Source organism: Cebus imitator, unplaced genomic scaffold, assembly GCF_001604975.1.
Source record: "Cebus imitator isolate Cc_AM_T3 unplaced genomic scaffold, Cebus_imitator-1.0 Scaffold392, whole genome shotgun sequence".
Lineage (NCBI taxonomy): Eukaryota > Metazoa > Chordata > Mammalia > Primates > Cebidae > Cebus > Cebus imitator.
Genome location: NW_016107707.1, coordinates 1,657,570 through 1,674,892, shown reverse-complemented (window position 1 = coordinate 1,674,892; position 17,323 = coordinate 1,657,570). Strand labels below are relative to the sequence as shown.

The window sequence follows — 17,323 nt, the reverse complement described above, 5'->3', positions numbered from 1 at the left end:
ATCTCAGCTCATTGTAACCTCTCCTTCCAGGCTCAAGCAACCCTCTCACTGCAGTCTCCCGAGTAGCTGGGACCACAGGCATGTGCCACCATGCCTGGCCAACTTTTGTATTTTTGGTAGAGATGGGGTTTCACCATGTTACCCAGGTTGGTCTCAAACTCCTGAGCTCAAATGATCTGCCCCCTTGGCCTCCCAGAGTGGTAGAATTACAGATCTGAGCCCCCGTGTTGCGCCGAAATTCTTTATTAAGAATAGAGTAATGCTACTTACGGCTCGTTTCACCCAGGTACATGATGGACTGGATGTCCAATTTCATTTCAATTGTAGGTGGGAATGATGGTTCGATGCTGTCGAACATATGAAGAAGTGTGCGAAGGTGACGTTGGCAAAGTCATCAAGCTGGACCGAGATGGGTTGCATGACCTCAATGTGCAGTGTGACTGGCAGCAGAAAGGGGGCACCTACTGGGTTAGGTATATTCATGTGGAACTTATAGGTGAGCACATTCTTTGTTCAGACTTTTGCTTTTTCTTTCAGACAGAATTCCCAAAAATGAAGGCTGATTATAATGCGTTTGTTGTTGAAATCTGTAGGCTATCCTCCACCAAGTTCTTCTTCTCACATCAAGATTGGTGATAAAGTGCGGGTCAAAACCTCTGTCACCACACCAAAATACAAATGGGGATCTGTGACTCACCAGAGTGTGGGGGTTGTGAAAGGTAATATTATCTGGGTAATAAAATTCCTGACGTTAACTTTTTATTAATGCACGTGTACTCAGTATTTCTTTTTCAAGCACAAAAAGAAAACACGTGTGAAGAAAGAGATAGCGTGTCCTTTTGATTGACAGTGCCTTCTACCAAAGACCATAGAAGAACTTGCCTGCAGTGAAAAAGTCAGGTTTATTAATATTAACTCATTGCAGTGCAGGGAAACACATGCCTTGGGGAATGGGTATCTCCATCAGAGGGTGTGAGCAAGGACTAATGAAGTTTATGTTGGATATTTGGGGGAGGGTTCGAGGAAGCAGGGGTAATTCTAAGGTAGCGTGTCTTAATAAATTTACCTAGCATGCAGAAAGATGGAGCCAGGCTGAAATCATATTTGGTAAGGAAGCAGTTATTCATATCACCAGGATGGGGCAATTTGTGGTTGTTTGTGATTCGGATAAGACTCGACCTTGATCATACATGTTAAGGAGGGGTTTTGGTTGTGCCTTGATTCATCAGTCACAGAGTGGCCTCATCTGATGCTGGTGTACTGTAAACGTGTCCTGTCAGTGGTTCTGTGAAATGGCGTAACTTGACATTAACAGGCCAGGTCTTGAGTGTCAGGACTGCCCTTCTCTTTTTCTTTCTTCTTTTTTCCCCCCCTGAGAACCTGAGAAACAGTTCTCAGGTTATATTTAATATGATATTATTGAGATTCCAAATCAAATCTGTGGCACACTTTGAAAGGCATTCTATGTGTGTTTTAACAGTTGCATGAGAAATAAGAATGCGTATAATTTTATGAATTCTTTATGCCACAAAGAGATTTTTTTGTTTGTTTGTTTGAACCTTATGGAAGGCTCTCTTTTCATGAAATCTCTTAGAAAATGGCCACAATTGGTGGTGGCTCCCCAGTGGATAGAGGTTCTTAGAGCTTCTCATGTTACATAAGAGCAAATGGATTGTTTAATGTTTCACTTTAAGCGTTTTTCTTTGCTTAAGAGTTGGTTAAAGTACTTGCAAATCAGAACAAGACAAATTTTAAAAATAAGATTGGCTTCTTTGTTTTGAGTGACACGTTGCTCTTATCAAAGGATAAAAGGAATCTTTACATCATGAACGTGGTTTTATTCCCTAAGTTACCAAAGGTATTATATGGAATTGTTGACTTGATGTAATTAAAAAGAAACAAAATTTCTTGTTTTAAACCTAATACAAAAGTAAAGAATGTAGTTTACAGTGAACCTCCATGTGTCCGTTAGCTGGCTTTAACAGTTGTTACCTCACGGCCAGAATTATTCATCCTCCTTTCTTGTGATTATTTTGAAACCAGTTGCTGACATCATGTGTTATTTCATCCATAAGTATTTTAGTACCTATCTCTAAAAGACATGCTCTTTGTGGAAAAAATAGCTCCGCGTAGTATGATGTGGCCAGGTGCAGTTCTAAGTCGAGGTTTTTATTGGTGAAGATGTGTCAGGCGATCTCTGTTCTGTCCCAGCTTTCAGTGCCAATGGGAAAGATGTCATTGTCGACTTTCCCCAGCAGTCTCACTGGACTGGCTTGCTGTCAGAAATGGAGTTGGTGCCCAGTGTTCATCCGGGGGTTACGTGAGTGATTTTTATGATTGCTAGATTTGCTTTGGGGTGAATGGTTTTCTGTTGAATTAGGTTTAATAAATGACCTTTCCTAACTCAATGGCTGTTTTACAAATAGGTGTGATGGCTGTCAGATGTTTCCTATCAATGGCTCCAGATTCAAATGCAGAAACTGTGATGACTTTGATTTCTGTGAAACGTGTTTCAAGACCAAAAAACACAATACCAGGCACACATTTGGCAGAATAAATGAACCAGGTATGGCAGAAAGTCTGTGTTCTCTCTTCCACCAAATGTTATTAATGAAACAGTCACTGTGGACCACAGTGTATTGGAATTTGTTATTTTAAGGTTCGTGCGTATACAGCGAGCTCTGTAGAGTGAGTGCAGTGAGACGGAGTGATGGTCCTGCCCTCTGATGACTGGCTGGCTTTTTAAAAAATTAGGGATAGGGTATTGGGGAAGAATTAGAATAACTAGGCTTGTTTGCTTGTATTTCCATAAGGAAACAAAAGAATCTCGAGAAACTAGTTAGTGTTTAGTTGCGTGGCATTTGGAATTGGTTAGATGGGGAGGTTTTTTTGTATACCTTTTATTATATTTTTCATTGGGGCAAAATATATATAACTTAAAACTCCCATGTTCTGTACTTTCTACTAAAAGTACAGAAATGAGGTTGGTGTGGTGGCACACGCCTATAGTCCCAGCTACTTGGGATGCTAAGGCAGGAGAATTGCTTGAACTGGAGAGGCGGAGGCTGCAGTGAGCCAAGAATGCACCATTGCATTCCAGCCTGGGGACATAGTGAGACTCCATCTCAAAAAAAAAACCACTTAATTATTTTCTAAGTTTGTAATTCAGAGTATTAAGTACCGTAAGTACAGTGTTGCACAACCATCACAGCTGTCTATTACCCAAACTTCTCACCACTCCCGTCAGAAACCGTGCCCATTAAGCATTCTAACCCCCCGTTTCCCCTACCCTACCCCTGGGAACTTTGAATCTAACTTTGCTCTCAATGAATTTGACTACCCCAGATACCTCATCTAGATGGAACCATGTAAGATTTATTCTTTTGTGTTTAACATAATGTCTTCAAGCTTCATCCATATTGTAGCATGTGTCAGAACTTAATTCTTTTTAATGGCTGAATAATATTCCATTATATGTATATATCACCTTTTTTTTTCTTTTTTGAGATGGAGTCTCACTGTGTCACTCAAGCTGGAGTGCAGTGGCGCAATCTCGGCTCCCTGCAGCCTCCGCCTCCTGGGTTCAAGCAATTCTCCTGTCTCAGCCTACAGAATAGCTGGGATTGTAGGCCTGCACCAGTATGCCCAGCTAATTTTCATTCATTCATTCATTTTTGAGACAGAGTCTCGCTATGTCGCCCAGGCTGGAGTGCATTGACATGATCTTGGCTGACTGCAACCTCCACTTCCCGGGTTCAAGTGATTCTCTTGCCTCAGCCTCCAGAGTAGCTGGGGTTACAGGCGCGTGCCACCACATCCAGCTGATTTTTGTATTTTTAATAGGCACAAGGTTTCACCATGTTGGCTAGGCTGGTCTTGAACCCCTGACCTCAAGTGATCCGCCTGCCTTGGTCTTCCAGAGTGCTGGGATTATAGGCGTGAGCCACTGACTGGCAAATTTTGTGTTTTTAGTAGAGATGGGTTTTACCATGTTGGCCAGACTGATCTCAAATTCCTGACCTCAAGTGATCTGCCCACCTCAGCCTCCCAAAGTGATGGGATTACAGGCATGAGCTGCCACACCCAGCTTATATAACATTTAATTTATCTGTCAATGGACATTTGGGTTGTTTCTGCTATCAGAATCATAGGTGTGCACCACCATGCCCAGTTAATTTTTTTTTTATTTTATTTCAAGTAGAGATGGGGTTTCACCATGTTGATCAGGCTCGTCTTGAACTCCTGACCTCAGGTGATCCACCACCTGCTTTGCCCTTCCAGAGAGCTGGGATTAGAGGCATGAGCCTCCTCGTCCGGTCGTGTTTTCAAGAGTGGCTGTACCATTTTACATTCCCACTAGCAATGTCTGAGAGTTGCAGTTTCTTTACATCCTTATCAATACTTGTTATTTTCTGTTTTTGGTTTTGACTGTGCTAGCAGGTGAGAAGTGGTATCTTGTGATTTTGATTTGAATTTCCCTAATGACAAGTGACATCGAGCCTCTTTTCATGTGTGTTTTGGTCATTTATATACCCTTTTTGAGAAAATGCCTTTTTTTTCTGAGACGGAGTCTTGTCTTGTTGCACATGCTGGAGTGCATTGGCGCGATACCAGCTCACGGCAACCTCCGCCTCCCAGATTCAAGCAGTTCTCCTCTCTCAGCCTCCTGAGTAGCTGGGATTACAGGAGCCCACCACCACATCCGGCTAATTTTTGTATTTTTAGTAGAGAAGGGGTTTCATCATGTTGGCCAGGCTGGTCTGGAACTTCTGACCTGAGGTGATCCACTCACCTCGGGCTCCCAAAGTGCTGGGATTATAGGCATGAGCCACTGTGCCTGGCCAGAAATGTCTTTTAAAGCCCTTCACCTATTTTAAAATTTTTGATGTCAAGTTGTATGAGTTATTTATGTATGTTAAACCTCTATTAGATTTGCGATTTACAAATATTTTATCCCATTCTATAATTTTTTTGTTTTTTTGTGAGACAGTCTTACTCTGTCACCAGGCTGAAGTGCAATGGTATGATCTTGGCTCACTGCAGCCTTCACCTCCCCAGTTCAAGTGATTCTCCTGCTTCAGCCTCCCGAATAGCTGAGATTACAGGTGTCTGCCACCACACTCATCTAATTTTTTTTTTTTTGAGACGGAGTGTCACTCATGTTGCCCAGGCTGGAGTGCAATGGCGCGATCTTGGCTCACCGCAACCTCCGCCTCCTGGGTTCAGGCAATTCTCCTGCCTCAGCCTCCTGAGTAGCTGGGATTACAGGCATGCGCCACTATGCCCAGTTAATTTTTTGTATTTTTAGTAGAGACAGGGTTTCACCATGTTGACCAGGATGGTGTCGATCTCTTGACCTCGTGATCCACCCGACTCGGCCTCCCAAAGTGCTGGGATTACAGGCTTGAGCCACCGCGCCCGGCCACACTCATCTAATTTTTGTATTTTTAGTAGAGATGGAGTTTCACCATGTTGGCCAGGTAGTCTAGAACTTCTGACCTCAGGTTATCCATCTGCCTTGGCCTCCCAAACTATTGGGATTACAGGCATGAGCCACTGCCCCTGGCCTGTAAGTTGTTATTTTATTCCCTTGATAGGATCCGGTGATGCTCAAAAGTTAAAAAAAAATTTTTATTTAAGACGGAGTCTTGGTCTATTGACCAGGCTCCAGTGCAGTGTCACAATCATAGCTCACTGTAGCCTTAATCTCCTGTGTTGAAGTCATCCTCCTCCCTCAGCCTCCTGAGGAGTTGGGACTGCAAGGGTGCACCACCATGCCCAGCTAAGTTTTAAAATGCCATTTGAGTTCTAGATTTGCCATTAATGGAAGTGGAAGCACATTAGAATTTACTTTTCGCCTTATATTTATAAAAGCATTTTTAATAAGAATGGTTGTTGTGAGTGCTGTTATTGAACTTTTCCCACAGCTTATTTATATCTTGTTTGGAAATATAATAAAAATTTACTTGGAAATACCACCTGTCAATACTCATTTTGTGTTTTAATTTATAAGTTATTTCAAAGTTACAGAGTTATATGTCATTCAATTTTATTGTCAGAGATTTTAAACAGTATGAGTAACAGATTTTATGTCACTGACCTTGGAGACTTTAGCAGAGTAAATCATAGCATTGTATGGACTTCATCTCATAAATTGGTGTAATGTATCTTGACTAGGCTTTTTGAAGCTGTTTGTGGCATTTATCGGCTCCTTTCAGTTTGAAGCTCCTCATGGTGTAATATTCTTGACTGCCTGATCATGGGGTTTCTCCCCAGTTCAGCAAGGGTTAACTCTCTTTTTGACCATCATGAAATAGGTCAGTCTGCGGTATTTTGTGGCCGTTCTGGAAAACAGCTGAAGCGTTGCCACAGCAGCCAGCCAGGCATGCTGCTGGACAGCTGGTCCCGCATGGTGAAGAGCCTCAACGTGTCGTCCTCTGTGAACCAGGCGTCCCGTCTCATCGATGGCAGCGAGCCCTGCTGGCAGTCCTCGGGGTCGCAGGGAAAGGTAGTGTGCGCCGGGGCTGGCCGCAGGCACTTCCTCTCACATGGTTTTGCGTCATACGTTTTCAAAATCAACTTTGAGCAGCCGGCAAAGTTTTGTTGATACCACCTGTCAGTACTCATTTTATGCTTTAATTTTAAGTGATTTCAAAGTCACAGAGTTACGCACCATCCAGCTTGATTGTCCGAGATTTTAAACAGTGTGAGGAACAGACTGTATCTAACTGGCCGCTGGATAGCGGATGTGGTCAGGATGTTTTTCCTCCTCTCCTGCATAAAATGTGTGAATTCAGTTTGCTTCTCCTTAAAGATTTTTCTAGTGTAGTCTAACAAATTTGTGCTGCACGTTGGAGTGCCATCGTGATGACCCGGAGACGTGGGTGCGGCTCGTGGGCACAGGTCGGACTTGAGGACAGGCCTTTCTCCATCGAGACCCTAGTTTTCTCTCACCCACTTGGTGGGTATGAAAGGACCCCCTCGGTCAGGAGTCTATAAATACATTGTTCCTGGGGCCTAGAGGGAGACTTTTCTCTAACGATCAAAGAAAGGGGGAGAATATTCTTGTTGCTGCTAGGGTGAGGGGAAATTCTCTCTCATGCCACATTTTATACTGGAAAAATCTCGTTGATTCAAGCTTCAGTGATACCATTGGAGCAGCGAATGTAGCTGAACTTTGCTAACTGAAAACGTGGGTTTTGTTTTTGTTTTTTTAAAGCACTGGATTCGTTTGGAGATTTTCCCTGATGTTCTTGTTCATAGATTAAAAATGATCGTAGATCCTGCAGACAGCAGCTATATGCCATCCCTCGTTGTGGTGTCAGGTAATTCAGTTCCTTTACCTAAAAAAAGTACCTTCTGTCATAAAGATGCCTTTGCTTGATTCTTTACCCATTTTCTCCTAGGTGGAAATTCCTTAAATAACCTTATTGAACTAAAGACAATCAATATTAACCCTTCTGACACCACAGTGCCCCTCCTGAATGACTGCACAGAGGTAAGTAGCAATGGTAGTGTTCCATTTGGATGATTTGCAGATGACAAGGGAGCTGACTGGGCCATTTCTATACTAGGATTGAGCCCAGTTTCCCCCCCTTAGAATTGGTTGTATCTGTTTTAAAATTGGACACTTTAAAAGATAGAACTTATTTTACACAACTTGAATTTGCTGCTTGTCAGATCAGCTTGGAGAGGAAACAGATTTCATCCCCACTCCCTTTGGTAGCAGAGGTTTACTCGGTAGGTGCTCCCAGCAGGGTTGTCATCAGGCATCTCAGGTTACCGTTTGCATCTGCACCCTGTTGTTTTCATGAAATCCCTCTTAGTTTCTGGTGGTTTTTCTGACCATGTAGGTGATGCTGACGTTAGTTTTTTGTTATCACACCTGTTGGCATCAAGGGCTGAACTGGTCATGGAGTGGCAGTTTTTTGGTAATAAGGCAACTTTCAAAATGAATCTAAGTTTATCTCTGGAAAAGGTTGAGAGAATCCGTGAAGATTCTTTTAAACAGTACCCATGCACTACAGATGAGCAATTCTCTGTCTCTCAAATTTTCAGTAAACCTTTCCACATAAAATGTCAACATGGTTTTAATACATCAAGTATATGTAAAATAAGACAAATTAAGACAGGTGTTTGTATTGCCTATACTGTTGTCTTGCGTGGACTGATTATAATAACAGTATATAAAAATATCAAATAGTTGATTTTTGTATTCATTTAAAGTTTATAACAGATAAGTTTATTTTTAAATTATTAAACGCAGTTTACCATTCGTTTTTTAAGAAGTTTTATTTTAGTTTTAATTGACAGTAATTTGTAATAATTTGTATATATTTTTTGAGAACACATGTTTTATTACATGTATGCTTTGTGGAATGATCAAGTCATGCTAAATAATATATCACGTCAAATGTTTATCACTTTTTTGTGATGAGAACATTTGAAATCCTCTTTTTTAGCTACTTTGAAATATCTAATGCAATCACTGTTGTCACCGTTTATTCTGGAATGCCATTGAACCTCGTCGGCCCAGTGTATTTCGTAATAGACTGATTTGTTATAGCCAATACCAATGGTGCTAATGACTGAAGAAATTGGCAGATTATAAAAATGACAGATAATATTGAATTTTTCTGAAAAAAATCTTGAATTTTAATACATTTTACTGGTAACTTACTGCATTGAAACAGAATACATCCTGTAGAGTGCCTTAGTTATATAGTTCAGAGTATTTTTTTTACTCTGACCAAACAAATAACTACAGTTAATTAAATCAACAACAGAGATTGTCATTCATAAAAGATATCTTTACTTAATCCAAGAAATTTTCAATTCAAAACGGTTTATCCTGTGGTATTTAGTGTATGTCATGTACATGAGAAACATGAAGTGTTGTGAGTAAATGGAAAACTCCTGACCTAGCCTGCATGCCCCAACCCACCAGAGAGCTGGAATGTACCATTCCTGTGGAGCTGCTGAGTCTTAAGCATGGCCTTTGCTGTATGAATAGTTTGTTATGGGAATTTTTTTTCTTTTTTTTGAGACGGAGTCTTGCTCTGTCACCCACGTGCAAGTGCAGTGGCGTGATCTCGGCTCACTGCAACTGTTGCCGCCTGGGTTCAAGCAGTTCTCCTGCCTCAGATTCCCAAGTAGCTGGGATTACAGGTGTCGACCACCTTGCCCAGCGAATTTTTATATTTTTAGTAGAGACATGTTAGCCAGGCTGGTCTCAAACTCCTGACCTCAGGTGATCTTCCCGCCATAGCCTCCCAAAGTGCTGGGATTATAGGCATGAGCCACCACGCCCAGCTGGGAATTTTATAACACGTAAATAAACAAAAATAGAAAGTATGCTGGAAACCCTACAGACCTGCCACCCAGCTTCAACATTTATCAATGTTTTGCTAGTCGTGTGTGACTCTCTCCCACCTCATTTCCCTGCCCCAGCGAGTCTTTAATGTCATGTAATATCCAGTAAGTGTCTAGATTGTCTAGTTATCTTGTAAATGACCTTTTGCAGTTGGTTTGTGTGAATCACGATTCAGGTGATGTTTGCATTCTACGCTACATGGAAGTCTTAATTCTCTTGTTGTTTTTCCTTGCTAAAGAAAAAATAAAGAAACTGGGTAATTTTTTTTCTGTAGCATTCTTGGTATTCTCAACTTGGCTTTTGCATCGCTGTGGTGGCGGTCAATCTGTATTTCCTCTGGAATGGTAGATCCTGAGGGTGATCAGGTCTAGTGTCAGCAATAAAAAGTAATTGTTAGTGTGCGCTTTGTTCACATGAAGTACAGGGATAGAGGAATGTTGTTGTCAGTACCACAGCAGGCATGCAGTCTGCCACGTGGGGTATGGGGCATTTTTAGGACAAATAGACCACCTCCCCTAAATGCATGGCAAAGGCAGAACAGGGGGAGGAGGTTGGGTCTTGCTTGTGTTCTGATTTGAATGAGGCAACAATACAATGACATGAGATGATCAGAAAAGTTTGATTACTGTAGCACATTAGATGATACGGGAATTACTGTTTGTGCTGTGATAATAGTAATGTGGATATGTTTTTCAAAAGCTCCTTAATTCTGCCCGGGCGTGGTGGCTCACGCCTGCAATCCCAGCACTTCGGGAGGCTGAGGTGTACGGATCACCAGAGGTCAGGAGTTCGAGACCAGACTGGCCAACATGATGAAACCCTGTCTCTACTAAAAATACAAAAAATTAGCCAGGCGTCATGGCACATGCCTGTGGTCCCAGCTACTCCAGAGGCTGAGGTGGGAGAATGGCTTGAATCTAGGAGGGGGAGGTTGCAATGAGCCAAGATCACACCACTGCAGTCCATCCTGGGCAACAAGTGGGATTGTGCCTCAAAAACAAAACGAAACAAACCCCCAAACCTCCTTAATTCAGTGCTAATACTGAAGTTTTGAAACAACATAATGCTTGGAATTTTTTTAATGATAATCCATATCTGAACAAGATTCGTCACATGTTAATAACTGTTGAGCTGGGTCATGGAGTTTTTCGTACTGTTTGTTCTAATTTTTGTATATTCAAATATGTTTTAAAAACGATGAAAGGTATGTTACTACTTGACATTTAATCTCTTAAGGCATCGTGGTTCAAGAAAGTTCTAAGAAGAGTTGCAGTCATTCATTAAGGCTGTTATCCTATTGAAAAATTTTATGAAGAAAATCAGAATCTCATGCTTTAGGTAGATGAGTTGATCACTTCTTTTGAAGGTAAACATTACTCAAATGTGGCAGCATTACCTTTGAGTAACTCAGGTGGTATTCCCAGAACTTAAGTAAAGGAGCTCTAACTGTGTGCAGTGCTCATGTCTCACACCTCCTGCTCTCCAGTTAGAGAGTCTAATACGCTTGTTTCCACAAAGTCTGTAGATCACTGTTTTTGTGTCTAGTATCACAGGTATATTGAAATTGCCATAAAGCAGTGCAGGAGCTCAGGGATCGATTGTAAAATCCATGGTCTCATCCTGCTGGGCCGGATCCGTGCAGAGGAGGAAGATTTGGCTGCGGTTCCTTTCTTAGCTTCAGATAATGAAGAGGAGGAGGATGAGAAAGGCAGCAGTGGAAGGTGAGAGCCGTTGAGCTGTTTGTTACAGGTGCTCACTTACCTGCCTTCACCTGACCAGATCCTCGCTCAATTAGAGTGTGTCTCATACTGAGAGCCGTTTTATGTCCACAAGAATGGTACATTTTAATAGTTTTCAAAAATTATACTTTTTTTTTTAAAGAAAGTATTTAATGTAGTGACACATATTTAGAAAAACACCATCAAAAGAGGGAAATGAAAATGTTTAATACTTCTACCTGAAATGTCACTGGTACTATTTTGGTATATACCTCTGTAGTTTTCCTTTTTCTCTGTTCCTAAATGTATTTTCCTACGGAAATTATATGGTATATTTTAAAGCTCTTTTTCCTAAGTATTTTATCATTAACTTTAAAAAAATCTGTCTGTCTGTCTATTGAGACAGAGTCTTGCTCCAAATTTATTCTTTGAGACGAAGTCTGTCTCTGTCATCAGGCTAGAGTGCAGTGGTGCAGTTTTGGCTCACTGCGACCTCTGCCTCCTCGGTTCAAGCGATTCTCCTGCCTTAGCCTCCTGAGTAGCTGGGACTATAGGTGCACACTACCATGCCCAGCTAATTTTTGTATTTTTAGTGGAGATGGGGTTTCACCATGTTGGCCAGGATGGTCTCGATCTCTTGACTGCATGATCCTCCTGAAGTGCTGGGATTACAGGCATGAGCCACCATGCCCGGCTCTATTTATTTTTTATTATAGTGAAATACATATATTGGTTACTATTCTAAGTGTACAGTTCATTGGCATTAAGTACATTCACATTTTTGTGCAACCACCACTATTGTCCATCTCTAGAACTCCCATATGATTAAATCATCTTCTGTAATTTTTGAGCGCAGTATTTTGTCTTATGACTGTTCTCATTTACTCAGTTTCTTATTTTGTATGAGCACTGTGATGATGACTGTTGTTGTATTTATTCATTCAACATCTTTTGAACACCAACTGTGGGTGATTCCCAGTTATGTATGCTGGCAATACTGTGGCAAAGATGCAAAATAAAACAAGACAAACTCACATGCATCAGTGTGATGTGACGGCTTTGGTAAGAGGCAGGAGGAAGTTCATGCAGCCTTGAGAGTCTGCAGTGGAGCATTGATCTGTCAGGACAAGGAGAACTTCCCCAGGCCCTACATATACAGAAGGCAGAATTATCGAAACCAAGTGGGCAGCAAGGGCGTTTCTGGTCGGGAAAACAGCATCCCGGGGGAGAAGCATGGTGTCTGCTGAGGTTTTGCGTGCTTGAGCATTTCCCAGGGCATGTATCTGGAACTTGCATGTGCGGGGGCTGCTCTAAGCCTTGTTTACCATCCTGGCAGCAAACAGTGGATAATAATGGATAACAACAATGGAGGACAGTCAGTGTCCTCATATCTGTTGTATTTTCCTAGATAAATTGCTGAAAGTGAAATTGCTAAGTCAAAGGGCATGCAAAATAAATGGATATGTAGTTAACATTCCCAAGGCGCTTTGGATTGCTATTGTGACCTGGGCCCTGCAGACAGGCATAGGAGGCAAGCCGCCAGTGCTGGCTGAACTCTGTTGACGACATGCCCTGTGTTCAAGTGCTTTGCAGTGTGTGACATAAGGAGATGATGGAGCACTGCCCTGTGCTGCTGTTGAGCACATTATATGGACCGAAGCGGGTAGCAACTCTGGTAATCAGTCAGGTTATTCTAGGGCTCTGTCATCTTGGCTTTGGATTCTGTCCTGTTTTATTTCAGAACCTTTGTGTAGAAGTTGAAAAGAAAATAGTATCTATAACATTGCCTTATCTAGAATATATGTTATATGCTATAGTTCAAACTGATTGCATCTATATATATTAATTAAAGAGGGAAAATACTAGTTCACTTAAATAAGGAAGTCATTGGGATAAGCATTTTCTTACTAGCTGCTAAAATGAATTGGGCAAATAAAATTATTAATACATGTATATGTGGAATAGCCAAAAATGTTTTGAGCTTTACTCATTGATAAAATTTTTATGTAATTGAATGTATTGTCAAAAGAAAAGCTAGATATTTGAATATAATTTTTTTTTCTGGTAATATCTCATTAATTGGCCAGTAACTTCGGGTTGAGTGAATGGCCCAGGCAGTCTCCTACAGGGCTGGCACCCAGTGGGATGTTCCCATGTTGACCATGTACAGCTGGCCTCTACTCTGACTAATTGATACTTACATGGTACCAGACATTAAGTATCTTGAGTGTCAGTCCTGGTTCCTCATATATATATGTGTGTGTGTGTGTGTATATATATATATATATATATATACACACATACATACACACACACACACACACACATACATGTTTATGCATACAGAAACACACAGATGTATAGGAAATATATGTATATATTTTGAGATAGGGGTCTTGCTCTGTTGCCCAGTTTGGAGTGCAGTGATATGATCTCAGCTCACTGCAGCCTCCACCTCCCAGGCTCAAGTGATTCTCCCACCTCAGCCTCCCAAGTAGCTAGGATTACAGGTGTGTGCTACTACACCTGGCTAATTTTTTGTATTTTTTTTGTAGAGACTGGATTTTACTATGTTACCCAGGCTGGTCTCCAACTCCTGGGCTCAAGGGATCTGCCTGCTGTGGCCTCACAAAGTGCTGGGATTATAGGTGTGAGCCACCATACATGGCCCTCATACATTTTTTTTTTTTTTTTTTTTTTTTGAGATGGAGTTTCACTCATGTTACCCAGGCTGGAGTGCAATGGCGCGATCTCGGCTCACCGCAACCTCCGCCTCCTGGGTTCAGGCAATTCTCCTGCCTCAGCCTCCTGAGTAGCTGGGATTACAGGTATGCGCCACCATGCCCAGCTGATTTTTTGTACTTTTAGTAGAGACGGGGTTTCACCATGTTGACCAGGATGGTCTCGATCTCTTGACCTCGTGATCCACCCGCCTCGGCCTCCCACAGTGCTGGGATTACACCCCATACATATTTTTAAGTAAAAATGTGTCACAAGATATTTCAATATTTTGTGCATATGCTTGCCCACCTGTGCCTGGTATCAGATGAAGGAATTCTTCACTTCTATTCCAAAACATGGAACTTTGAACCTTTAAAGTAAATATATATTAGCATGTAAAGTGTGAAAAAAGTGTGATAACTATCTAGACAGAAGCTAGTCTCTGGTGCCTTTGGGCATCTATCCTAGCTTATAAAAACAGAGCAAAAACAAACAAAAAAGTGAAAACCGCAAACACAAAAGAAGCAGTTCCTGGGCAGCTGGCATCAGACCGTCAACCAAGAAAACCTAACAGTGTCCTGTGTACTTTTCTCAAGTTGGAGGAATTGGAGTGTTTTGGATGCTGTTGATAAAACTTCTAACCTGCTGGTTGTGGTGGCTTCCACCTGTAATCCCAGCACTTTAGGAGGCCAAGGGGGGAGGATCGCGTGAGCCCAGGAGCTCAAGACCAGCCTCGGTGATACAGTGATACCCCATCTGTACAAAAAAATGCAAAAATTAGTTGGGTATGGTGGTGCATGCCTATAGTCCCAGCTGTTTGGGAGGTTGAGGTGGGAGGATCGCTTGAGCTTGGGAGGTTGAAGCTACAGTGAACTGTGATTGTGCCACAGTATTCCAGCCTGAGTGATAGAGCATGACCCTGTCTCAAAACAAAGAAAAAATAAATAAAATTCCTAACCTGTTGAGGGCAGGTCAGGAGATAGATGAGCAAGGTGGAAGGAGCAAGCCCTCTGGGAAGGACAGGAGTTGAGGACTTTTAGCCCAGCTGGCTAGTGATGAGGTGCTTCTGGCAGGTGTCCTGGGCAGAGGGTGTAAAGGAAGAGACGCATTTTACATCAGGACATGTGTCTGTACTGAAGTATCTGCATGGTTGTGTGGCCATGTCAATTTTATTCTTTCTGTGGGAATATAATTGGCCAAACAGGTGTCTGGGTTTAGGGACATTGCCGCAAGGCCAGTTGCGGTGTGGCTCCTGGGAATGTTCCTCAGTGTCGCTCCAGTGCCGTCTGCAGGAGCTGTGCACCTGCGTCCCTGACTTGGAACGATTCCCACCCATGTTCAAGTTGGTATTTAAGATGAAAGAGAATGCCTAGTGTGCCATCCTTTTCCATCAGAAATAAGAGCTGAAAGTAAGTGCTGGTATTAAAAGGTAGCATGGTGGTACCTAGAAAATTTTAAGAGTTTCTGAAAGTAACCATAAAACCTCGAGTGCTTGAGGTTGCTTTTCTGTTTATTTTTAAAATGTTTGATGCTGAATAATCTCTATTTCTGTCCCCCCCCACCGCCCTTTGGTTAGCCTCATTAGAAAGAAGACTACAGGGCTGGAATCAACAGCTGCGATAAGAACCAAAGTGTTTGTGTGGGGCCTGAATGACAAGGACCAGCTGGGTGGGCTGAAAGGCTCCAAGGTATGGCGTGCCTCCTGAGACCAGCAGGGCAGGGCGCTCAGCAGCACCCACACCTTGTGAAGTTTTGTAATAACTTTACTCTATGTATGTTGTGTTTTAAATCAACATTTTGAAACTGTTTCTTGACACAATCTAACATACATGATCAAATTTAGTTTCTGAGAAGTCTCTCTCCTTGAAAAATTGCACTTTAGGTATAATTGTCTTATTATAGTCTTGTGAACTAGAAAATAAACTTTTGAAAAGATTTCACAAGTGCACAGATGAAAATTACAGACTATCAATAGATGTACCTTCCCTCCAGCTACAGTAAATTCTTTTGATTATCACAAAATCATGTGTAAAAAGGCCACAGTGGCACACATATGAGCAGGTTGTGGTCCTGTCCCCCGGCGCTTCACGCCTGAGATTCTTCAGGGTGAAGTAGCTTGCGCAGAGAGAGATTGGTTCCAGGACTTCCTGTGGATACCAAGATCTGTGGATGCCCAAGTCCCTGATGTAAAACAGTGTAGTGTTTGCACATAACCTGTGCACACCCTCCCACATGCTTTATATCCCCTCCAGATTAGTCAGAATACCTGATACAATGTAAATGGTACGTCAGTAGTGTTATATTACATTGTTTAGGGAATAATGGCAACAAAATGTCTGTACGCATTTAGTGCAGATGCAATAAAAAGCATTTTCAGCCCGTGGGTGGTAGCATTCATGGATACAGAGGACCAACTGTATTTTGTTTTTCAGCTTCTGTTATGGAAATGTTCAGATGCCCCAAATAGAGCGAGTGGCATCATGAACCCTCATGTCCCTGGTACCAGCTTCCATAGTCACCAGCAGCTGCCTATGTTTTTCTGTCCTTATCCTCCCATACCCCCAACTCTGGTTTAAAGTAAATCACAGTGTATCATTTCATTCTTAACATACTTTAGTGTGAATATCTAAGAGATAACCAACGCTTTTGGTTAATATAACCATACATACTAGCAGTACAGTCATGCATTACCTAATGATGGGGATACATTCTGAGAAAGCTATGGTCGGGTGATTTTGTCATTGTTGGAACGTGATAGAGTATACTTAACACAAACGTAGGTGGTGTAGCCTACTACACACTTCAGCTATGTGGTGTAGCCTGTTGGTCCTAGGCTACAAGATGTTACTGTATTGAATATGGAAGGCAGTTGTAATTCAACGGCATTTGTGTATTTAAACATAGAAAAGGTAGTGTAAAAATACAGTGTAAAAGATGAGCGATGGAACACCTGCATAGGACACTGAGCATGAAGATTGGAGGTTGCTCTGGGTGAGTCAGTGAGTGAGTGAGTGAATATGAAGGCACAGGGCATTCCTGCGCATTACTGTAGACTTTAGAAACACTATATGCTTCATCTATTTTTCTCTCTCCAATAATAAATAATTTGTAACTTCACTTTATGAACTTTCACTTTTCAAAAACTTTTTGACTTATAGTAACACTTAGCTTGAAACACAAACACATTATACATCTCTGTACAAAAATGTTTTCTTTACATTCTTATGCTGTAAGCTTTCTTCTAACATTTATTGTTTTACTTTTTAAACTTTTTTGTTGAAACTAAGACCCAGACACATACATTAGCCTAGCTGGGGTCATCACGGTCACTGTCTTTCATGCCCACACCTTGTCCCACTGAAAGGTCTTTGGGGCAGTAACACCTGGGTGCTGGCTGTCCTTTCCTGCGACAGAATCCCTCCTAAAGCATCGGCCTCAGGCTGTCTTACAGTCAGAAAATAAAAAGCAGAAGGAATACACTCTGACAGAATGATAGAAAGTGCAGGGTGGT

The 17,323-nt window shown here is 41.8% G+C and overlaps 1 protein-coding gene across 1 annotated transcript in view; it reads left to right on the top strand.

Moving 5' to 3' along the window:
• The window catches only part of HERC2 (HECT and RLD domain containing E3 ubiquitin protein ligase 2), a 211,465-nt gene that overhangs the window by 129,709 nt on the left and 64,433 nt on the right, over positions 1 to 17,323 (top strand). The window contains exons 48-56 of the mRNA XM_017508492.2: positions 328 to 496; positions 594 to 719; positions 2,212 to 2,320; positions 2,427 to 2,566; positions 6,318 to 6,508; positions 7,220 to 7,325; positions 7,407 to 7,498; positions 10,919 to 11,094; positions 15,389 to 15,500. Of these exons, the coding sequence (XP_017363981.1) occupies positions 328 to 496; positions 594 to 719; positions 2,212 to 2,320; positions 2,427 to 2,566; positions 6,318 to 6,508; positions 7,220 to 7,325; positions 7,407 to 7,498; positions 10,919 to 11,094; positions 15,389 to 15,500 (1,221 nt within the window). The remainder of the gene's footprint in view (positions 1 to 327; positions 497 to 593; positions 720 to 2,211; positions 2,321 to 2,426; positions 2,567 to 6,317; positions 6,509 to 7,219; positions 7,326 to 7,406; positions 7,499 to 10,918; positions 11,095 to 15,388; positions 15,501 to 17,323) is intronic.